General features: G+C 33.2%; 4 protein-coding genes across 5 annotated transcripts in view; 2 read left to right on the forward strand and 2 right to left on the reverse strand.

The window, feature by feature from the left end:
- Window positions 1–15,767, reverse strand: part of LOC113400292 (vacuolar protein sorting-associated protein 11 homolog) — a 118,825-nt gene extending 103,058 nt beyond the window's left edge. The window contains exons 1-17 of one of the 2 annotated variants that reach the window (XM_064217536.1): window positions 15,610–15,767; window positions 15,154–15,222; window positions 14,503–14,676; window positions 14,107–14,259; window positions 13,311–13,441; window positions 12,997–13,147; window positions 12,301–12,729; window positions 11,729–12,004; window positions 11,416–11,635; window positions 10,592–10,814; window positions 10,301–10,459; window positions 9,614–9,771; window positions 8,445–8,526; window positions 8,031–8,246; window positions 7,830–7,955; window positions 3,024–3,223; window positions 2,402–2,793 (exon numbers count right to left, since the gene is read on the reverse strand). In XM_064217536.1, coding sequence (XP_064073606.1) covers window positions 2,441–2,793; window positions 3,024–3,223; window positions 7,830–7,955; window positions 8,031–8,246; window positions 8,445–8,526; window positions 9,614–9,771; window positions 10,301–10,459; window positions 10,592–10,814; window positions 11,416–11,635; window positions 11,729–12,004; window positions 12,301–12,729; window positions 12,997–13,147; window positions 13,311–13,441; window positions 14,107–14,259; window positions 14,503–14,676; window positions 15,154–15,222; window positions 15,610–15,624 — 3,135 coding nt within the window. In that variant the 5' untranslated portion in view covers window positions 15,625–15,767 and the 3' untranslated portion in view covers window positions 2,402–2,440. Of the gene's footprint in view, window positions 1–1,895; window positions 2,794–3,023; window positions 3,224–7,829; window positions 7,956–8,030; window positions 8,247–8,444; window positions 8,527–9,613; window positions 9,772–10,300; window positions 10,460–10,591; window positions 10,815–11,415; window positions 11,636–11,728; window positions 12,005–12,300; window positions 12,730–12,996; window positions 13,148–13,310; window positions 13,442–14,106; window positions 14,260–14,502; window positions 14,677–15,153; window positions 15,223–15,609 lie in introns of those variants that run through there. The other variant, XM_026639813.2, reaches the window with a different exon arrangement.
- LOC113400294 (uncharacterized) lies at window positions 640–7,569 on the forward strand. The gene is made up of 2 exons (XM_026639814.2): window positions 640–896; window positions 6,318–7,569. The coding sequence occupies exon 2, from the start codon at window positions 6,326–6,328 to the stop codon at window positions 7,388–7,390; it is 1,065 nt and encodes a 354-aa protein (XP_026495599.2). The 5' UTR covers window positions 640–896; window positions 6,318–6,325; the 3' UTR covers window positions 7,391–7,569.
- Window positions 15,768–16,509: 742 nt separating the features above from the next.
- On the forward strand, window positions 16,510–17,488 carry LOC135193747 (uncharacterized). The gene is made up of 2 exons (XM_064217553.1): window positions 16,510–16,704; window positions 17,118–17,488. The coding sequence occupies exons 1-2, from the start codon at window positions 16,616–16,618 to the stop codon at window positions 17,320–17,322; spliced, it is 294 nt and encodes a 97-aa protein (XP_064073623.1). The 5' UTR covers window positions 16,510–16,615; the 3' UTR covers window positions 17,323–17,488.
- Window positions 17,489–18,138: 650 nt separating this feature from the next.
- The window catches only part of LOC113400606 (beta-1,4-N-acetylgalactosaminyltransferase bre-4-like), a 186,075-nt gene continuing 180,287 nt past the window's right edge, over window positions 18,139–23,926 (reverse strand). Inside the window, exons 8-10 of the mRNA XM_026640248.2 lie at window positions 23,674–23,796; window positions 23,272–23,367; window positions 18,139–22,314 (exon numbers count right to left, since the gene is read on the reverse strand). Of these exons, the coding sequence (XP_026496033.1) occupies window positions 22,182–22,314; window positions 23,272–23,367; window positions 23,674–23,796 (352 nt within the window). The 3' untranslated portion in view covers window positions 18,139–22,181. The remainder of the gene's footprint in view (window positions 22,315–23,271; window positions 23,368–23,673; window positions 23,797–23,926) is intronic.

Below are 23,926 nucleotides of genomic sequence, written 5' to 3' on the forward strand. Positions count from 1 at the left end.
GAAAAGTAAAGGAGGAAGGAAGGATGTAATGAAGGAGCAAACGCTGCTTTCAGACGCACGTGATTTTTTTAGAGCCCGACAACATCCTGGTATTGAATTTACCATCACGCATTGTAAAGTGCGATTAATCCACAGTGACTGGGGTTGACCTAAAGCTAGAAACAGAATCAATGTAAAAAAACAACTCAAATTACGGGAAAAATTACGTAAAAAGTTTAAACGTACTATTTTTTGGTCAAATCACAATGTATCGTGCTATTGAAAGTCATTTTATTTGTGTCCATCATTCGAAATCGAAAATAAGGATTATAATATGTATGTATATATAATTTTCTTTTCCGAAAATATTTGAAACTAATTTCCTATAGAGATAAGCAAATATTGTTAATTTTTTACAAAAATACAAAACTATAAGTCTATGTTAAGGAAACATTACAAGTTTATGTCTATGTTAAGGAAACATCACAAACAGGAGCTTAAAATCTGTATGTATAATATATAACTAATCACAATTCTATTTAAACAAAAACTTATACCACCTGTTACCGGATATTAAATCAAACCTTTAACTATGTATCGTCAACCATCCACCTGTGTCTAGTTTATTATCTGTGGTTTTGCGCTGCTGTGACGTTTCGAGTATGACGTTTCGTTTGATAATTTTCTATTTCAATTCATATTATAATATTGTAAAAGATAGTCAGCGGATTGATAGACAAATCTATATAGCGCTGGCTACGCAATAATATTGTTGACTTTTATTACGAGTATATATATAGTATATTCGTAGGGGTTTGAATGACCATACCTGACAATTGTGTGTGTACGATTCTCAAGGGCTGAGAACTAAGAACTTCTTTAGCGACCCTTAACATTCGCTCTTTTATAATTATTGAGTAAGTAATTTAAATTTTTACTTAATATTTATAATATGCTTTTAAATTCAGTTAAAAAATAAAGTTTAAACGTAAAAAGTTTATGAACTCAAACTATTATTAATAAATATAACAACATTGCATCGTTTACCTTTAAAATAGAGGATTTTCAATTATTTTAGTTATAATAAAATATTATCTTAATCTTGTTATAGTAGTAATCAAAATAGATAATTTTAAATAAAATTTGTCTCTATAGTTCGTCTAATATTTTAAATAATTTTAGCTATTTATACACATAGAGTGAGACTAAATTATGAAGATATATTTTTCAATTTGTGTAATAGTGATCACTTCAACTTAGTCAGTCTATAACTGTCACAATGAAAGACATATTTTTTACTGAAATCATTGAGGAAATTTAAACATTCCTAACAAAACCAAGCAGTTTCCAATCCTTGTAATGTTTGTCATTGCTACAGTTGTCAAGTAGGTACCTAAACAGAATTAGAAATACAATTAGACAAAAAAAAGATTATTCTTTTGCATTTTCTTTTGATAAGTTTCTATTGTAAAGTATATTTAAAAAAATTACTATTAAAAATAACATAAAATGTTAGTCAGCCTAACAGTTTAAAATTCCACCTCCATTGATGTAGATTTTAAATATCTTGAGTGACTTTATTAATCAAAAGAGGCTGGTCTCTGGTACACCATATGGTTTCATAACACAAATATATATTTTACATATTTGTTTACTCTTTAAAATTAAAGTTTTTGTTGTCAGTTGATATTGTCTCGTAACTATTAAACTGAAATTTCTAAAGAAGTTACATTAGTGGAATAAAATTATACTAATTATTTTAAGTAAAATATCTGGATAATGAAATAAAAGTGTTATTATATATCCAATGATGTTGATTGAATTTATTGCTAAAAAAACATTTAAATAGTGAGTATTTAAATTTTCAATATGTATAGAGTAAAAAATAGATAATATGGAATAAAAGAAAATTAAAATTTTGTATTAGTAATTTATTATATTATCACAATTTTCAGTAGACAATACATTAATATTTATGATTATATTATTATAAATTAAAATTTTCTAAACAGCAACATTGCTATCTGTAGGAATGTTCGAATATTTGTTTAATTTTGAATTAAAAATAAAAATTATAATAGACAATAGCTATACACAAAGGATAAATTTAGACACTAAAGGAACACTTCTGATATAAAAAAAATATTTAATATCAACAAATATAAACATGCAACATCAAACACAATTGCAAACATAAACAGATTGATTTGGATCAAAATGTTATTTATGTAAGTATGTAACATAATCAACATTTTGAAACTATATGTTTTTTATGATAATATAATTTAGAGAACTTGCTAGCTAGAAAATATAATATTAATAGTAAAATATAGTGTTTAAACTTACTTTATCTTTGCTTAAATGAATATTTCTATATATGAATGTGTTGTATAAGGCGACATCACATATGTCACTGCCAAACACTAGCCAAGCATTACCAAAAAAGAAACTATTTGATAATTCAAGAAAAAGGATTTAGATTCTTGTCATAATCCTCATCATCACCAAAAGGATTCGTTGGATCATTCTTTGTTTCATCAGCAAATGGGTTTTTAGATTCATCATAATTTTCATCAAATGGATTTCTATTATCATTGGTGATAGTTGATGATATTTTTGGTTCTTTTTTCCTGACAACACTTGGGGATGCGAATGGGGACTTTTTGGTGTGAATCTGTGGTTCCAATTTGGTCATGTTAGCTTCCAGGCTAGAGCTGTATTGCTGTTGCTCCATTAGCCGCATCCTGCCTTCTGGAACTGGAATCACTGATGTGCCTTTCGGGGCTACCTGTTTTGCTGTGTTTGATACAAATACTGAAAACATAAAAAACACTTAAAAGACATTAATTTACAGAGTAATTGAAAAAATGTAAATTAATTCTATTTTTTGTTCAAAATTATCTTTGTTTGGTGGGCGTAATCGACTTGTCGAGTTAAAAATGATATGACATACAATTCAATCTTTATAAAAGACGATTATAATATTTCACTGTGACAAAAGTTCATGCCCAAATAATACGTTGGTATAAATAGACGTAGAGTACCTTGTTTGCTCTGTCCTTCTTGCAGTCTCAACTTGGCCTCAGCACCCGGCCCATAAGACTGTGCGGCAACCGCAGGTGCGGGTGCGGGTGCAGGTGCTGGCGTTGGTACAGGTGCGGTTGGAGAGGGCTCCGGAGGTTCCGTCACTACCGTTACCTTATTGAATAGCCCTCGCCCAAAGTACTCTGATACCACTGCAAAGCTGAAAATAAAACAATAAGAAATAAACTCGGGATTCAACGATCTTATTCGGTAAATCCATTAATGAAAATCGCAAGTTCCTAGAAGTTATTTTTATAAACAACTATCATTTAAATCTGATAACCATATCCAATATTAAGAAAATAGTCTTTATCTTAAGGAAACTGTATCCGTAAATCTGTAAGCATATGGTTTTTCATGTAGAAAGCCTGCCTTTTCCCCCTTGCTATGAAACTACTGGCCACGCGTAGCGTAGTTCTATGTCCTATAAGTTTACAGTATTTGTCATTCGTCTTTGAAACAAATACAAAACCGTTTTGTAAGCATGGTCGCGGGTTGTTCGCCGCTTACAAATTTAAAGGCACATTTTTTGAGATACATTGAAAGGCCCTCGCATTTACGATAGTAACACTAAAATGTTACAAACTCCTTCTTGTTAGATCTTCGGATGTGGAGAGGAATTGGTAGAAAGACTTTCGTATGCCGTTCAAATAATGCCGTTGTGTTGTTTTGGAGAGTGTAATATGAGTAAGCTATTAAAGGTGTACTTTTCTGGTCTATGATGACGTCACGCTAGTCATTTTGTGTACCCAAAGCATACAGTACCGTCTTTAAAATATAATCCATATTAAACATTTGTATTGTTCAATAAAATAAGTGAAAACAGCATCTTCATCTCCGCGACGTAAATTTACTGGACATGTCTCGCGAGAGCTAGCCACGCTGCTATTAAAATATACAACAAGCTATACAACAGGACTGGTCGGATGACGCACTTGTCCTTCTTTAATTTGACTGGTATCTAGCGATCACCCTTGGTAAGTTTCCCGCCATTTGGTCTAATCTTTGTTTATTAGAGCTCTGAGGTTGTATCGTTACGTTGGTTGTTTGCTCCAGACTCATGTTGCACGGACTGAAGGTACCTGAACTTTTTCGTCTTGATTACGGATTATCTGCCTATCTTTATGGTTTCCGGGTCCATACTGCCATAGGCAATATATTCAGTCTTCGCAACATCTGGTTTCAGACCGCAACTCTGTTGCTAACGCTTTCATGGGTCCACCTTGTGTTTCAATACTAGCTTGTCCTCATCTACCAGCATGTCAATATCAAGCAATACACTAAACATAAAAGATCTCATGCTGAACACAACCTATGATTGTAAATGGATGAGTGTCGCCAACGGCGGTCCGTCATATGGATTCCATGGCTTTTCACGCTTCAATCCGTAAGTTGTCAGGGCCTACGACTTTTTGGTTCTGATTGTGCGAAGACATTTGAGTATCTCGACAAGTCTTACCGGTGCAACAAATTCGAGATTAGGAGTTAATTTTGAAGTAGAGACAAGCGCGTTGTGTGCTGCTCAATTCGTATACATAGTTAATATAAGCCCCTTACAACAACTAATATTATTTTCTACTCTAATAATATTCGTTTTATTATTGACTATTGATATACCAAAGATACTTTTAACGACGAACCTGTTTAACTTAGTAGAATTGAATGAAATCTATATTGACTTTACTCCGCTCGAAATCTGATGCTGTTTAAATATCAGATTGCTTGTAATGTTTTCTTTGTGATGTCGACATTATGCAAAGGAGAAGTAAGTATTTAGTACGTCTTTTGACGTAAATAAAAACAGCTTGGAGCTAAATATATGAGTACTTCTAAATATTCTTATTTCTTGTTCGATGCTGCTAAATACTGGTCTACCATTCTTATTGGACTCACGCCTTGACCTTTCTACTATTTAAACTGTGAAGAGTTGTCCCACTACCAATGTTAGGACTCATTCATGATTTCTCACAGAATCACTGAGATTGAGCAAACGGTTCAATATGTAGTTCAATATGGTAAAACAACGATTTTACATCATGTATAATTATTAAAGCAATAAAACACGTAAAAAGAATATCGAAGTACTACGAAAAACGCATTTTTCGCTTATTTATTTAATATATTTATATAAATGGATGTAAGATAGACTAAATCAATAGTGAAAAGAAATATATTAAAACATTATTTTATTTTTCAGATTACATTTTAGCTACCAACAGTTACTGGCAGCAAATGACTGAGAGTCGACGTAATACGGCTCATTTTTAATTCAAGACACTCCTAAATGCTATGACAGATTTTTCTATATCTGTCTTAAATTAATACCTATTACAAACACAGTTTTTAATATTTTCAAATACTTGAAAAGTGTGAATTTATCTTCATAGTTGTGAAAATATATTATTTGAAATAATAATAACCATATTTATAAGTAACACATTAAAGGGCATTGTATGTTATGTGATTAAAATAGATAGGATTTGATCAAAAGCCTGCTGAAAGATTTCGTCAATTAAAAACTATGCTGGTATATGAAAAATAAAAGACTAAGCGAGGACTACTTTTAGTCAAAATTTTAATTACTTATGATTTGTATTAATTTAAAATAAAAAAGAAAAATAAAAAGTTTTATTTAGCAAACCTCTTTTTATTTTATTTTCCCAATTTTTTTAAAAAATATGGCTACAAAATTATTTTTCTGACTTAGCAACTCTAGATTAAAACCCATAAAGTAGTACCCAAAGTACCGAAAAAAAAATCTCGTTATTCGTGCAAAGTTACGATGTATTCTCTCATCTAATTATCATAAAACAAAGTAAATAATCGACAATAGACAAAATAATATTTAGTTCTAATCTTGAAACTATAAGGTATCGTGATGGAAATGATGTCAATGAGATTAATACTATTTGCATGAATACGGAAATCATATAAGTTTATTCTTTACACTTGTCATATTAGGTTCAATAGTATAGAGTATAGGAATAATATCAAGAAAAATAATATTTTACATTAAATTCAGTGTGTGTATCAGAATCATAATAGATTAATAAAAACAAACTAAGCATACGCAAAGATTTTCGCTTAAAATATTTATTTATCTGTTTGAATCCTTTTAGTTTCAAGTCTAGACTAATAATAAATAAGAAAATTGCCGCGTATTTAACTAAAATTATGCTATTACGTTTATTTCATTTTAGCACTAAGAATCATCTGATGTAAAATTATAATATTAAAGAATTAATCATTTTTAGGCCTCACAATGTCAAAGTCTGCAGTGCGAGAATGTAAAGGACTCAAAAATGAAATAATAGTGAAAATGCCGCCCAAAACAGCAGCGCAGTATAGTCGAGAATACAGAGCAAGAAAAAAGGCTCAAAAAAATGCTTATATCCCAAAACCTACACCAAAAACACCAACTGAGCGTAGTCGAGAATTTAGAGCGCGGAAAAAGGCTTTAGAAAATGCTGAAAAGGGTCACTCAACAAACTCGATTGTCACTGAACAACAGCAAAACACACTGTCGGAGCATCTTGCGATAGATATTGAACTACAAAAACCAAAAAAAAAATCCAAAACTCCAGCAGAACGAACTCGTGAATGTCGAGCTCGAAAAAAAGCTTTACAAAATGCTGTACTTGAACGATTATTAACCTCTTCATCAAATATTGATCAAGCTGATGCAGATCAACTAATATCTCTGACGAAGAATATTACTATAAACATTGCACATAATTCTATCGGTAAAATAAAGGTATTGAAAAAAAAACCCAAAACACCAACAGAGCGTAGTCGAGAATGTCGAGCTCGGAAAAGGGCATTAGAAAAAGCTATGGCCGAACACTTAATAATAACCCCTTCCCCAATTTTTGTTCAACCTGATATGCATCAACAAAATACTCTACCGGAAAACTTTGCTGAATTACACCCGCAAATTACTTTAACAGAAAATCCTGCTGATGTTATTGCGCAAAATAATCTATCAGATAATCTTGCTGATGTTGTTTCGCAAAATACTCTATCAGATAGTTTGGCTGATGTTCTTTCACAAAATACTCTTTCAGAGAATCTTGCTGATGCCCTTTCGCAAAATACTCTTTCAGATAATCTTGATGATTCACAACAGCAAAATTCTTCATCAGAGAATATAATAGCAAATACAAAACAACCCGTCGGTAGCATACGGAACTTAAAAGAAAAAACCAAAACGCCAACAGAGCGTAGTCGCGAATTTCGAGCTCGGCAAAAGGCTTTGGAAAATGCTGTTAAACACCTACCAAGTAACGTTTTATTAGACAATGACATTTGTGTAACATTCGGACCTTGAATAAATACAAAAATACTTTGAAAAAGGCTTTGGAAAATGCTGTCAAACACATACAAGCTAGCGTGAAAGTAGATAACTTAATATGTGTAAATATTTATCAGCGAAAAGTAATAAGTGTACGTCAGAATCACGACTGAGTCAACTTCACCAATACAACGTCACCAAATAATACTGTAAATATCGATGAAAGAAATTAAAAAAAAAAGTTTTATCTATATTCTTTTCTTTTTCAAACTTTTCAAACTACCCTAACTATAAACCCTTACATATATCAGGATATCTAAGATATGTTTCTCTTTCTCACTTTGCCGTTATACTCTTTATACGAAGAGATTAGCTGATGAGCCACTTGATAGTAAGTAGTCATCTTTATTAGTGAAATTCTTACTAGTTAGGAGTAAAAATAAATCTAAGTGTGGTAAGGGTACGTTGTACTCACGGATCGTGGTCAGCGAGTAGTCTTGAGTGCAATAACTCCGCGCCGGCTGGAGGGGCTCGAGGTGGGGGGGCAGAGCTGACGCACGACGGACACTCGCGCTCCGACTCCGAGTACGTTTGGAAACAACTGCAAGAGGTGGAGGGTATTAGTCGATTGTATCTTAAAGTATAATTAAAATCAATCTTCGGAATGAATACTCACTCTTGGTGGAAGGAGTGTTGACACAGGAAATGTACGGTAGGCATCTCCAAGGGTCTGTTACAAGCGGCACATCTCGAACTCTGGAAGATAACTGCCTCGTTCTGGATCGTTTGGATTTGTGCTTTCATCTTCTCGATTTCGCTCTTGTATTTTGAAGCTAGCTCTTGTTCGCGGGTTATCACTTCGTCTTCAGATTTGAGAACATCCATCAAATATCTATGAATGAGAGGAATAACAGAAAATTGTTATAAAATAATAATACTAGAATATAGGCAAATTATAATTATATTAAAATAAATCAATAAATTGACTTCAATCATAAGAAATTCAATGGCCATATTGTCTATAGACCCTACAAAGTTTTAGTAAAGATGTACAGTCACTTTGTCCTTCATTGAACGTTTTAATACTAACTTGCGAACATCACCGAGAGTGTACGTCGGTGTGCTAGCGAGGCAGTCGATGACTAGAATAGGAGACAGTAGTTTTTCGCTGTCTGAAACAGAAGTAACGTAGATTAGAATTAAAAAATTTAACACAAATCATTCATTTCAAGTCAATATTGCAACAGTCCTTTTAAAGCAACAATACTCAGTTCTTCGTGCGAGTTGTATACACGCTTTGCGGTACATATCACCCACGACGCGCAGCAGCGCGGGCAGACGGGCAGGTGGGGGGAGGCTGTGCACATCGACATCCGTACCTTGTGCGCTTGGTACTCACCCACGACGCGCAGCAGCTCGGGCAGGCGGGCAGGTGGGGGGAGGCTGTGCACATCGACATCCGTACCTTGTGCGCTTGGTACTCACCCACGACGCGCAGCAGCTCGGGCAGGCGGGCAGGTGGGGGGAGGCTGTGCACATCGACATCCGTACCTTGTGCGCTTGGTACTCACCCACGACGCGCAGCAGCTCGGGCAGGCGGGCAGGTGGGGGGAGGCTGTGCACATCGACATCCGTACCTTGTGCGCTTGGTACTCACCCACGACGCGCAGCAGCTCGGGCAGGCGGGCAGGTGGGGGGAGGCTGTGCACATCGACATCCGTACCTTGTGCGCTTGGTACTCACCCACGACGCGCAGCAGCTCGGGCAGGCGGGCAGGTGGGGGGAGGCTGTGCACATCGACATCCGTACCTTGTGCGCTTGGTACTCACCCACGACGCGCAGCAGCTCGGGCAGGCGGGCAGGTGGGGGGAGGCTGTGCACATCGACATCCGTACCTTGTGCGCTTGGTACTCACCCACGACGCGCAGCAGCTCGGGCAGGCGGGCAGGTGGGGGGAGGCTGTGCACATCGACATCCGTACCTTGTGCGCTTGGTACTCACCCACGACGCGCAGCAGCTCGGGCAGGCGGGCAGGTGGGGGGAGGCTGTGCACATCGACATCCGTACCTTGTGCGCTTGGTACTCACCCACGACGCGCAGCAGCTCGGGCAGGCGGGCAGGTGGGGGGAGGCTGTGCACATCGACATCCGTACCTTGTGCGCTTGGTACTCACCCACGACGCGCAGCAGCTCGGGCAGGCGGGCAGGTGGGGGGAGGCTGTGCACATCGACATCCGTACCTTGTGCGCTTGGTACTCACCCACGACGCGCAGCAGCTCGGGCAGGCAGGCGGGCGGCGGCGGCGCCCACAGCACGTCGAGCCACAGCCGCGGACACGCAGCGCCGCGCCGCCGGCACACGCTCAGCGCGAGCTCCGCCTGGCCGTCGCGGAGGTGTAACGCCACTTGGGATCGCCATCTGATATATATTGTTATATGTATATAATCCGTGCCTTGTGAGGACGAGGCGGAACTTTGTCAAAGTATTTCGAAAGTAATAACTCTCAAGCGACGGAGCGTTAGCAAATAATTTCTGAACGAATTATCCCTCTAATCTCAAGCGCATAATTTTGTAAAAAAAAATTATATACCTCTGAATGTTAAATAAAATTATTAAATTATTCGGTTTTAAGACGTTTGAATTTTTGTAGTAAATTGTAACTTGATATAAACAATGCTGTTGTGCGTTTCACTTTTTTGTATTTGTACTTAGAATGGACCTAAAATAGTATATCTTATTTCATTTATAAAGGATTATTACCATAATTTCATACATAATTATTATGTAAATATTATATTCTTAATTTATACGATTTGCGCACCATACACTTGGTATATATAAAAGATAATAAGCTTCACGCGCGAATCAAAAACAATAATTATTAGATACTGATTTAAGATTTAGTTAATTTATCAAATTAATTATTTTTTTAAATCGTTATACTCACAGTTTCTTCTCCTCGTACAGATGGAGAATGCCAGTCTTGAAACCCAACATTTGGCATATTATAAGAGTTTGATCTTTATCGTAATCCGCATCTGGATCCTTTAATACTGTGAGGACTTTTTGCTCGTATGTTTTTTTCTCAGCTTCAGGAGACTTTGCCCTGAGAACGTTAATTTGTTAAGATGGCGCTGGCGCTTTACAACAATTGCTTTTCAGATTTGAAATGTATTATTGTTTTGAATGATTAGTTTCTCTAGTTAAGCTTTTAATAAAATCACTTCTCTGTACGTACCATACATGAATGTAGTGTTCGATCAACGCATTATACACCAAGCTGGAACAATTAGTGTCCGTAGCGATCATATGCTCAAGGAAATCTATCAACCTTTCCGAGTTACTCAGGAACATATGAACGTAATCGTCCGGAAACGACCTGTCTGGCTCTCTAAACCTTCCAGTGAGTGAGGACTCATCAGCTAATGGACAGCTTCGAGGTTTATAGTCCGTACATAACACTAGAAAAAAATATATGTATTTTTATATTGCTTTATTTTCCAGTTGGATATTAATGGGATTTTCCAATGAAGACCCTGCAACATACGTGCATAAATACATATCTTTGGTAAATTATGAGTATTATCAATAATTGGAGAACTACCTAAAATTATTTTAGTGAAAGAGATTTTCAGGCAAACAGTTCAACACATAAGGTCGTAAGTGATTTGTTAACTATAGTAAAACAATTTTGAGTTGCAGATTTAATAGTACCTACTATTTAATCTGCCCAACAATGCAACTGAAATATTAAATATGAAAGATTTTGTGAAAAATGAACAGTATTGCATGGTCGACTTTGTCGAAGGACATTGAAAAATCAGGATGAGTCCTGAGAATCAGAAGTAACGAAGGTAACACAAACACCCAGACCCAAGACAAAATAGAAAATTAATGAACTCTTTCTACATCAAATCCGCCGGGAATCGAACCCAGGACCTCGGAGTGGTGTATCCATGAAAACCGGTGTACACACTACTCGACCACGGAGGTCGTCAATGTGTCATCTTGACTAGCAACAAAATATTCTTTTGAAAGTAAATATTAAAAAGCTCTACAAACACTTCAGTAAGTTGGTGCTCTCTTCAGGTTCGTGCTGTATCAACTTGTGCCCATACTTCTTCATATACATGTCTGCATCATCGAATTCCAGCTCAGCAATGTAGTCTAACGCTTGTTTGAATTCTTTCTTGTCTTCTATCACCATCCTTAGGTACCAGTCGTGTCGTTTGTGGTTTGCAGCGAGTGAGAGAGCGTCGTCGACACTCACTTGTCGAACGACCTTAAAAAATCCACTCATATAGCAAAGGCATCTTAAAGATTATTGACGCTGATATGATTTGGCAATATTAAAGATAAAATATTTGACCCATACCTTAATAGCGACATCCACATCAAAGTCGATAACTTTATCCTTCGAATTTATGAACTCTTTCAATTTCCCTTGATGATCATGTTGGTCTATCTTCACGTAGCAAGTCAGTAAGAGTGTCGTGTGGTCTTCTGTGGCGAAACCCTTCTTATGAAGTTCTTCTAAATATTGAATGAGAGGCTCTAGGTGTCTCGATTCGAGATATTTTCGTATGACGTATGAAGTTTCAAGCCAGCCAATTGTTTTGACGTACTGGTCTATGGCACACTTTAAGTCACCCTGTATGTAAAAATCTTAGTTTTTATTATTAAGTCAAAATAAAACAAAATATTAAGATTTATTTTATCAAGAGGTCAAGTTATTGTAAAAACAGAACATTTTTGTCAATTTTTGAATTAAAATTCATGTCTCTAACTTTAGGTTAAAAAGGGTATTCCCCGAGACACAGTGTCAGTAATTTAAAAAAAAATATGTTTAAATACCTAGCGTTATTATCGTACTACAATGACGTATCTGCAATTCTTCACTCTAGATATAAACAATATGATATAAAAAAATCCATAATTATCTATTACCTTGTTGTATAAATGGTCTCCATATTGCTTATAAATCTCCGTTAACCCTTCAGCATCATAATGCTGACTGCTCGCTATCCTTATCGCTACATCGTACAGATTCTTCTTAAACAGCAACGAGAGTTTCGACTGCAGATCTTTTTCCTCCAAATAAATCATTTCTTTATTCTTCGTCAAAATATAGAACGATCCCCACTCTGTTAACACTGCATCGATTTCTTCAAAGGACTTGGAAAATACTATAAATTTGTTTTGGATATCTAATATAGTAATATGGTGTGATTTAGGAGTGTTCGTTGAGCTCGATGCCTTGTTCGAAGTTTCATTGGTTGTGATGACTAGGTAACTGCGGAACCAATTGAGGCGAAGTTTCTCTCCTTCGAGGGCGTAGCACGGACCACGTCCTTCAGTTGTGTAGCAATATATGGCCTATAAATAAAAATCGTAATCATTTATCTATTATACTATTAATAACCATTCGGGCGGACAAATTGGCCACCTGACATTGGGGTCGTAAGAAATTTTAAACATGAATGGTAAAAATTAATGATATCGCGGCATATTTGGGAACTGAGATGTTATGTAGCTCGTGCCTATAGTTACACTGGCTCAATTTCCTATCTACGAAGTCGTAGCAACGATATAGTCTACTTTGTCTACGGACGTCGGCCAGCTCGCTGCAGGCTGTATACTCACGTCGGTGGTGGCGACGGTGAGGCGGTGCCCGTCGGCCAGCACGCTGCAGGCGGGCGCGGCGCCCATGGCGTCCAGCACGGTGCAGCGCTCGCTGCTCGTCCAGCACACCATCACGCACGCTCGTGACACGACGAACAGCTTGTCTGCCCCCCTGCACGGAACAGACTAGCTGGATCATACACAAGAAAAAATTAATAGCTGTATTTGTTAATGTTATATTTGTTTTATCCCATTTATTGGGGTGTCTACACTGCATATACTTATAACATTAAAAGAAAAAAAAATACATCTAATTAAATAAAGCAAGGCCATACTTAAAAGCCAATCCCGTTATAGGACTGGATCCAGTATCCGGCAATGTCTTCATCTTGCCGCTGCGTTGTCTCGCGATGTCTCCGCGATATAACGTCACAGAGCCATCTTGGAAGCCAACGGCTAAGAGATTCTATAGGGCAATATTTGTATATATAAAAATGGTTAACTAATAATAAAAAATTGCAATGTAATATGTTATGTATATAAAGATAGTTCTTCTCCTATACAATGTGCCTGTTACGTCAACGCTTTAAATATGGCGTTTTAGGACCCAAAAAAAAAACAATCAACAAAGTTACATTCATTAACTTAACCGCAAGACATTTTTTTTTCATTTCATTAATTTACAACATCCCGTAACATTATCGGAGATAAATAATAGCGGGTCCATAACTTACGGCCAAAATAGGTCAAACGTTGCCGTTCCGAACTATTCATTCAAAAATAAAAATAAAGTATTGTCGGCTGAAATCAAAGCGGACTGTGTGGGGAGTGGGTGAGCGGGGACGTCTTGCGCTCGCACTGCCGCAAGGCGGTGTCGTGCGGCGTTGCCGTGCGGTCTTGCCGTTTTTACAGGTTATTGAACTAATTTACAAATTATGTTTCACTTTTTTTTAATTACCGCGTGAGTAATTTTGTTCGAATATTTTAATTTTTATTATTCGTCTATTTGTTTCATCGATAATTTCATCAGCTTAAAACTAACAAGTACTACCCGACAACGTTATAATGTGGGTACCATTCTACATGTAACATTACAAAAAACAGATATGCAAAATAACATGAATGGTTAACCTTATTATCATGTACAGCTAATGCGGTAGCTTGCGTGGGATACATGTGTGAAGGAACCGCTCGTGATGTCCTCACACACTGTGGATTGCCATGTCTATCCACACGTGACCAGTCCCATACTTTAATTAGAGGGGTCACACCAGCTTCATTTTCCTGGTGAAATGAAACAAAAATAAAATTATTCATTTTATACTAGATATATTGAATACTTTTCATTTGCAAAATAATAAACATGTATTTTTAAAATATCTTTTTATTCTAATGCTGTTTTATCTTTACATTTAAAATAATTTATGATAGATATAATAATCATTGTAATTTATCTAACTTTAACTTTTTAAATAATAATTAATGTCTTATTAAATTTTTTTATTAATTAATAATTTTAATACTTACCCCAATAGTTACCAAATATGGATCATGGGGTAGCTGCTGGGCTAGACTGACTGTCAAATCATATGCCTTGAATGATGTGATCTCCCAGGAGCGAGAGATCAGATGTGCCCAGCCAGTCACGTCACACAGGACTACATGGTTGTTACCACTCGTGGCAACTGTTACATTTGTATCCTAAAATACCATTTACATAGAACAAAAAGTTGACTTAATGCCTATATAATGGGCTAATTATATATTTAAGTTATGTATATGAATATGTTGATAGTATATGTATATGTATATGTACAAAACACAGCTTTCATAAAAAGGGTAATGATAGTACATTACTTTTATCATTAAAAGGATGCCACATTAAGTTGGTTCATCAAAATAATAAAAAATATATAAAATTGGGTGATTATCATAGATTTCATTCTCAAAATACTTTTAATTTGATAACTTACTTCTTATACATTTTGTACAATAAAGAATGTTATATGCATTTCTTTTGGATCTTTCGTCTTACTATATAGAATATATACTAGATATGCTAATAATAATAACAAAAGAAATATAGCACTATGATTATTGTTCAATGATACGATACTTCTTAGTTGATACTTAGTAATATATTTCATTTTAAGTTATTTCTGATTATTTTCAACTTACTTGAAGACATTCAGCGATCTTGCCATTATCTATATTCCTATGAACGTCAAAGAATGTAAAACGACGCCACTGAAACATATAAAAAAAATATTAAAACTGCTTTTGAAATTTATATATTACTAAAAAAAAATTGTTAATTGACAGAATGGGTTTTTGTCAAAAGTTAATTGAATTGAATATGATGACACTAGCTGTAGTATTAGTTTTTATCAAAAATCAATAACATTTTATTTCAATTAAAAATAGATTAATAATTATTATCCTTTTGGAATATTTGCGGTTAAATATTGATAGAAAATTTAATCTGAAGGTATGTAAATTATCTAAATTATTTAGTTTAGTAGTTAAACCCTATTTTAAATGAGTATTTGATCATATAATAATGTTTTAGTTTTATTGTTATTTATAATCGAAAAGATTAAGTGGTCATAATTGTAAAGATACGCATAAACTCACCTCTAAAAATGCCATTTTACTATTTATTACAAGTATTTTAACATTATAGTATTATTTGCCAAATCTATGCAATTTCCACCTCCAAGAAAGTAAAGGAAATTAGAATTAGGAAATTACAAACAAAAAATGACAAACTGATTCTGATTTTAGCCTGACAATGTCAAAGTATTTTGACTTTCAGAACGACTTTGACAACTACTGTTGTATATATATTTTTCTTAAGTTTGGCTTTGGGTGTAAGTAATGTGAAATGCTTTGCTAGCACCTTGAGTTTGCCAGGTTCAGAAATATTTACTCTTGTTTTTTGCACGTAATATTGTCATTTAGTAACAACATTTTATATATTATAGATGAAAATTCTGTCAGTTTACTCTTATTTATTTTAAACCTATATTGAATAAATAGAAGTTTATCTTAACTATGTAGTTATGCTTATTTTGTTTATTAAAACTAGTTTTAAACTAATAGCGAGATCAACTTTTGATGTAAATATAATTATAAATATTAATATAATATAAGCAGATGACTTTACGGAAATTAATTTAATCCGAATTTTTATATATATTTTTATTTTGTTTTTTTTTTAATGTGTTTCAAGCCAACAGTCATGCAATCAATATAAAAATTAGTAAAGAGTGGTAAATTTTTCCGCCTAAATCTCATTAATTTTAATTACATACATACATGTGATCATTTAGGTTATTATTTATATTTATAAACTATTTCAAGTATTATCTAAGTTAAACATATAACTCAAATGTTAATTGAAATGGTTAATTTTATAGTATAATAGGCAATAAATTATATTCCTAGTTAACTATAATGTAATGTAAAAAGTATTTATGTTAATGCTGTCATTTAAAATGTACAAACTTTTTATATGATTTATTAAACTAAGAACCTGGTACTTTAGCGATTAACGAAATAGTTTTTGCGTCAGGAATAATATGACGGTTTGGTATTGAATTGAAAAATATTACTATTTTTGATAAATTTATTTTGAAAAATGCCGAAATACTATAGATTTAGAGCCACAACACCCACACGCAGAACAAAGAGGTGTAAAGATAAGGACAAGGAAAGGGATGTGGAAAGGTCAGAATTGGTATCTTTCTTATAGATTTTATTTAAATAAAAAAAATATTGTTTATGTAGGTCTATATAAATAAATACAGCTATCAGTTAATCATAAATTAAACAAATAGAGTAACAAACATAACATCATACTAAGGTTACGTTGGCATTGGATATGATAAAATTATTGGACTTGGTTATTAAATTTATGCTAGTTCCCAAGATATAAATTTAATGTCACTAACTATAATCGTCCTTCACGATGAATAATGATCTCATCTACAGAAACATTTAAGTGGGCTCTACGTAGTCCAAAAACACTGGTTAGTTAATTAACTAAAATCTTTCAAAGCTCCAGACCCGAGGTCCTGCTGATCATTTAGGTGTATAAATTTTGTGTCTCTTTTTATGTATGATGTTTTTTTTGTCCATAGAACGAGCCAGTCCGTGAATAATTGGTTGGATTTGACATTAGCTTGCACGCTAGCGCCATCTTGGTATCTTCGGCGCACGTCCTGGCGCGAGACTCCACCTCTAATGGGGCTTCCAAGACAATTAGCTACCGATCTCCGTGCTTCATTACAATTTAATAATCGACCTGTCTTTGTTTTTAAAATACCTCAAACAGATGCGTTCTAAGTAATTGTTATGGATGCAAATATACATTTAATAAATTTTCGCGCGTAATCGATTGTCAAAAAATGGGACGTGAGCTTGTTCGAAATTTTTGTATGATTTTTATATTTTATTCACTTGAATAATGTAACTAATTTGTACAAAATAATTGTGGAGTTATTACCTAATTCTTACGGTATTTATAATACCTACTATTATATATCTTGTATATGTCAAATACAGGTTTATTTGTTTTGATCAATAGATAAATCCAAAAGAAAGAATTGATTTTTATTATGAAAAGATTAAAAGGTTACAATTTTACTCGGAACAGATAGAAGCTACGTTTAAATTAGAAAGGAAAAGGATCGGTGGGTAAAAAATCATCGCGCCGAAACCTGTGTGTTTCGGCTGAAATTCTACCAACCAGCATTGGAGCGGCGTGGTGTAATACCTCCAACTCCTCGAGAGATGGGTGATCTTCTGCCAAGCGGTGGGTTATTGAAAGGCCGTAAAAATAGATCAATATTTTATCTATAATACTTAACCCATAAAAGCAAGGTAGGTTGTAGGTGCATACCTACAACCCACCATGCACATGCAACAGCTTTGGCTACCTACACTTTGCTATGTGGACATCGTTTATCTGTTTGATTTGATCCAGTGCCTATTTAATTTCAATTTTAATAATTTTTAAAGCTATGAGGGCCACATTGGTCCGTTATATTTTTTTTTATAAAAGAACAAAACACTTTCAACATGGAGGTATTGTTAATTTCTATCGTGTATTTCTATATTATATCAGGTATTGTTGTCAGGAAGGTAAAATAAAACAAGACATTTTATCTGAAAACAAACAATATATTTATAAAAAAAAAACAAATACTATACGAAATTAATGCGTCATTATATTTTAAGTAACTCAAATCTATCTAAAAAGTCTATACTTTTTCTACATTACATTTGGATGGCTAAGCGAAGTCTGTACAATTAAGACTTAGTTATTAATTTGCATGTATAAAATGTTATTTCAATATATCTACAGTGAAAAGATATTCTAAAGCGTTTTTTTTTTAATTTGAAAAAGGAACAACAACATAGTTTTAGTATTCCATTTTTACGACCCAAAATGGTATTTTATGGTAGTAATACAATAACAAATAAATGGACTATTTATTTAAATGTTTAAAACAAATACTTTCTATAATTCGAACATAAAAGTGCATTAAAAATGTAATTATAAAAAATTTTGCAATGCAATTTAATTAATACAAAATAATAGATTCAATATATGTATAATTTAAATTTGTCCATTCATTACGTTTTATTAAAACCGACATGTGGTTAATAGCCTTTTTTCAAAGCTGTTGTTGGTTTTGATAACGATATCAGATCATGATGAAAATTCTAAATAAATTTGTAGATAAAGCTTTTAAAAAAATAATATTTTTGGACGCCATACTACTTATCTAAATAGCAAACATTGCGTATTTTCCAGATTACACTAAAAATGAATATTTTTTATTACATAGATTTTTTTATTAAAAAATATATTTAATACCAACTAAAGCAGTTTTATATTTTAATTTTATGATTTCACAAACATAGTTAAATATAATGATTATAATCACTAGAACAAGTTTAATTGTACAAAATATAATTTCTATAAAAGCATATTAAAAGCATTTCAGTTATGGAATTATACAAAAATGAATAATCATACATATATATAGGCCTACGTGAAGAACCAACCATTGATAGAAAAGTATAAAGAGATAATTTGAAACTTGATCGGATCTTTTTAAATATTTTTATGGCGTTTATCTGTGCCAGTTGATCATGTAGGAGACTGTTCGGTTGCAAATTCTAAGGTTTTGGCCAATATGATTAAAAAAAAAAATTATAAAAAACAACGGCACAATTTTGAATCTTTATAAAAGTTTAAATTGTTAAATTAATAACGGTCATAGATAAATAAATGGAAAGGACGTACGTGCCCCATGAAACTATCAATTAAATACGGGCTGAAATTTTGAAAGAAACAAAGCGATCGTTTGTCTCTTTTAATCGAAGCCCATAATCTATGTCTGTGTTAATTTTGTTAGAGCTAAGTGGGTGTGATGTTATATTAGAATCGGTGTAACGTGAAATGTCGGTGGTATCGCCACTTTTTTCTTTACATTAATTGTACATGCACTTTCACCGCTGCGCTGCGCTTTATTTGCTGCGCTGTCAATCAGCATAACATTTATGTCGACAACACCACTAGTTGTCAGGTAGAACAGATTAACACGGCGACGCATGGTCTTCTATCAATGGTTAATTATTACATTAATTCCATATAATTTCGTATCACATTTAAAAGCCCCTTAAAACTAAAATTTAATGAATAAGCATGCTACTAAAATACCGTTACAATCTCACTTTTATCACAATAATAACGATTCGACTTAGATCATAAAATTAAACTGCAGTTAAGGGATACTTAGATACAGAAGTCATTTATATTTAGTTATCAGCAAAAATGATTTGCCTAAGTCTATTTAACATGGAACTATTTACATTTTAATCTTAAATATCTAATTATAATAAGTACACTAATATACACTTAGATTAAAAAAGAACCACATTTGACATAACTTGACAGGACAGTTTTTGACAGTTTATAAAAAAAAAATATATATATTTGGCTTTGTTATAAGATATTGACGTATTATTCGATATGTTTAGGCTAATTTGATTTTTTATTCAAAAAATCTCCAACTGTCAAATCTAATAAAGATATCAATAATTCCAGCATAGATAAAAATTATAAATTTTAAGAAGTTTTTATTTTTTATTTTAAGAGGATTGTTGTCAAAGTTACTCGCATACACATTACAATATAGGTCACTTCTTACGCCGTATTTTATACAAGTAGTTACACTCGCTCGCTCTCTTTTTAAGGCTGAATGAAGTAATACAAAATATAATTTTTAGGGCTATATGCTGATACGGATGGGCCTGCAGATGGACAAAAATCACAATAAATTGTAATAAATGACGATTATGCCTCGTGCTCGTTTCAACCTTTAGTTATATAAATAAAAGTAAAGTCAAAATGTTTTGTAAGAATGATATATGTAGATAATAAATACAATTAAAATTATTATGTATATAAGAGGCGTCGTTTTAAATGTTTAGCCTAGTACACAGTGAAATTTAGATCGTATGCAAGAGATTCAAGTTGCATGTATCACAATTTTTTTATTCTTGATGATGATTATGATGATTTTTTCAAAATTTAATGTTATATGTTGTAATAGGAGTGTTATATGTTGTAAGAAATTGAGTTTCGTAATAGCGTCTATTTAACACAATGTAATACCATTAGGTGAATGGTGCGCTTAAACAGTTTTCGTTAATTCGTTTCGAAGGTCCCTGTTTTGTCGACGTAATCAAAATGTATGTTGTTACAAGTCTATGAGTGATATGATTATTAAAATTATCGTGTTCATAATGATGATGATGCAATTGTGTAACAGGAAAAAGAACATAAAACATCACAATCCACTTCTTGTTACTTTTAGGCCGCGAATGGCAATTAACTATTCTTATGATTATAGATACATTACGAAGATTGCTAAGTGTCCGTTTTTTACATTGTATCGTTATTATTACAATTGGAGTACAATCTCGATTTTATCAAAATTTAGGTCTTGACAAAGACCAATAAAACATTTATTTTTTTTTAAAAAAAGATGATATTTAATACAACTAGATATAAAATTGCAAATATGTTAATAATAGCGATAATAAGCGGTTTCTTTTTATCCTCATTTTTAAATTATGGTTAGTGATGACCCTAAATATCGATAAAATAGAGATTATCATTTTCTCTTTATTGGTAAAAAGTTGGTAATACCCTAAATATTCATCGGTATTGTCTTAATTTGTATTTTTATCGACAATTATTTATACATTAATTGATATATAAATCGATACGTTACGTAAAACTGAAAATTGTTAAATTGTTTATTGTCCTGAGCCAAAATATTTAAATCCTAAAAATATAAACACGTGAACAAAAGACTAGTGATCTTTAAAATTACACGAATATATTATGTATATTGTGAAGTCGTGTTTACTTTGATTACATCATAGTATATTATTTACTTAGCTAACAAGATTTTTTTTACGTTCGAGCAACTTGATACTTGGGTATACACTTTCAATACCATATTTCCAATTTTTATAATTGTATAAGTAAAACTCATGAAAAGGTGGCAGACTCTAATTATTTCATTGCTTATGTTAAAAAAGAAAAAAAATCCGAAAGTTGATCACAGTTGCTCAAACGTGATATTATAAGAATACAAGGTACCTATCTACTTATTATACTAATAACATGTTTTCGAATTTGATCCTTCAACATTTATTTTACGGGAAGATGATTAAAAAAAAAGAGAAAATAATCTTACAATAGCTTACGGAATATTTTCTAAGTGTCAAACTTTTCACTAGACGTCGAAGGAACATTTATAATTAGTAATCGATTCATTTGCAAGATTATAACAACTCTGGGTAACCACATACGATTATAAGATTATTCCGACATATCTGCAAATTTTATCAAAACAAATCAACAATAGTAAAATACTTCATATAATTCAATCGAATGATAAAAATGCAAAATAATCGAATAGATTAGCTTAAATCGATTAAAGTTGTTATTATCTATTGTTAAATATTTATAAAAATAATAGAATAAAAAAAATAATAATATTCGATTAGTCTTAAAATAAATGACACATAAATAATAAGTGTTATATAAATCTGCAGCTATTTCGAAAGTCGTATGGGTGTTACCTATCGCCAAACAGTAGTTTGGCGAGATACGTCCGTCAGCTGCGTTCGTCGATGTTGGTCACGACATGCGTGTAGAGGTGGCGCCGCGTGACGCGCACTAACTCATACTCGAGTGTCGAGAGACCATCCTTCTGGAATGTCTTACTAGTCTGCGACAGGAGTTGGTACCTAAATAAAATTAAAATTAAAAACACTTTTGACTTTTCAAGAACACTTATTTTATACCTAATTGTACGTAGAAACGTAAACTAAACAAGTATATAAACAGTTCTCTGTTATTCAGAAATACAATTTCATGTAGTCAACAACAATATATTTTGCGCCGGGAAGGACTGATAAGATATTGGACTTGGAGCTAAGAGAGACTTTGAAAATAACCAAAATATACTAATCGAGCAGTATCAATATTAGTGGGTTGCCTAACCAAGTATTGCAGCTGAGTCTTCCTTCTAAAATTAACTTTAGATCAAAACTTCAACTCTGAAAAGATAATATTTTTATAAAGATACATTTTCTATAGATAAATCAAATGTGTATTATATAAATATTAGGAGTATTATATTCGAATGAGTCTGATAGAGATGTAATGTCTTCATGACGTATAGTATATATAGTCCATGACACTTGGTAATATTGTTATGTGGTTCCCTAAATACAGAATATTTTTTTTGTAATTTTCTTTATTATTTGACAACGATATTATAGTTTTTAGTTCCGAAATTTGTTAAAATCTATACACGCCATATTCGACATGGCGTATTACGAATTTAATTAATTATATAAATAATTAAATGGATTGTTGTTAGGATATGGCTGATTTTGATATAGTCTTAATTAATTTTATATGTATTCTAACTAATAGAATAAAGTAGTAAGATAGAAGTTTTTTACGCTTTGTCTAAACAACACAACCGATCATCATGAAATTTTCATACACGTTGTCAAATCAAAACTGTAAAGGGCATAGGGTAGTTAAGACTTGCCCCTTCTTCTTCTGGGTACCTAACAGTGGTAAGTTCCTCGTAGATGCTCACACGCAGGCGAAGTTGTAATGGACTCTAGTACAGTACAAAAAAGAAATATATATCATATTTTGTGAATAGAAGAAACAAGACAATGACTCACCTTTTAGGATTTGGTGCGGATTTCTTATGGTCTAACATGGCGTAGCGCGCAATTGACATCTTGTACCTTGCTATGTGGTAATTCATCTTTTTTATCCTGAAACCAAAATCCAATAACAAATCAACATAAAAAAAAATAACTTTATTCAAGTAGGTCCTTTTTCCAAGCACTTTTTAATTGTCATGTATTGAATCTGCGATTTTTTTCATAAAGAATAACAAAAACTAACTCCAAGACTTTTATGATTTGGAGAATTTTGAACTGGATAATATTTTGATGCCTTATTTATTCATTTTTTTATTGTACCGGCTCGGACTTAGATCTCGGGTTCTTCGGCCTTGTAAGCAAGCTACTCAACGAGGCTGTCAAGGGAAAGAAAATGAAAATGAATGCAACACTCACCTATAAAACATATCGTCGTCCTCCCCACCCCAGCCCCAGTACTTATTCGAGAAACCGTTCACTTTAGTGAATTGCTCCAGAGTCATGGCAGAGACACCGCCGAAAATATCCTCATATGGTAACCTGAAATTTAAATATATTCGAATTAAAACGATATCATTTTAATCTGTGGTATTTATAACGTTTGATTAAATTTGTCGAAAATTAAGAAAGTAGTAGGAACTACTCTTATGGTAGTGATTATATGGAACCG

The sequence above is a fragment of the Vanessa tameamea genome, chromosome 17, assembly GCF_037043105.1.
Source record: "Vanessa tameamea isolate UH-Manoa-2023 chromosome 17, ilVanTame1 primary haplotype, whole genome shotgun sequence".
NCBI classification, from domain to species: domain Eukaryota; kingdom Metazoa; phylum Arthropoda; class Insecta; order Lepidoptera; family Nymphalidae; genus Vanessa; species Vanessa tameamea.

Bases quoted from the DNA above. Each gene is read 5' to 3' on its own strand.
- LOC113400294 (XM_026639814.2), top strand. From the start codon at position 6,326: ATGTCAAAGTCTGCAGTGCGAGAATGTAAAGGACTCAAAAATGAAATA.
- LOC135193747 (XM_064217553.1), top strand. From the start codon at position 16,616: ATGCCGAAATACTATAGATTTAGAGCCACAACACCCACACGCAGAACA. The intron at 16,705-17,117 runs GTCAGAATTGGT...TTTTGTCCATAG, and splicing joins AAGGAAAGGGATGTGGAAAG to AACGAGCCAGTCCGTGAATA.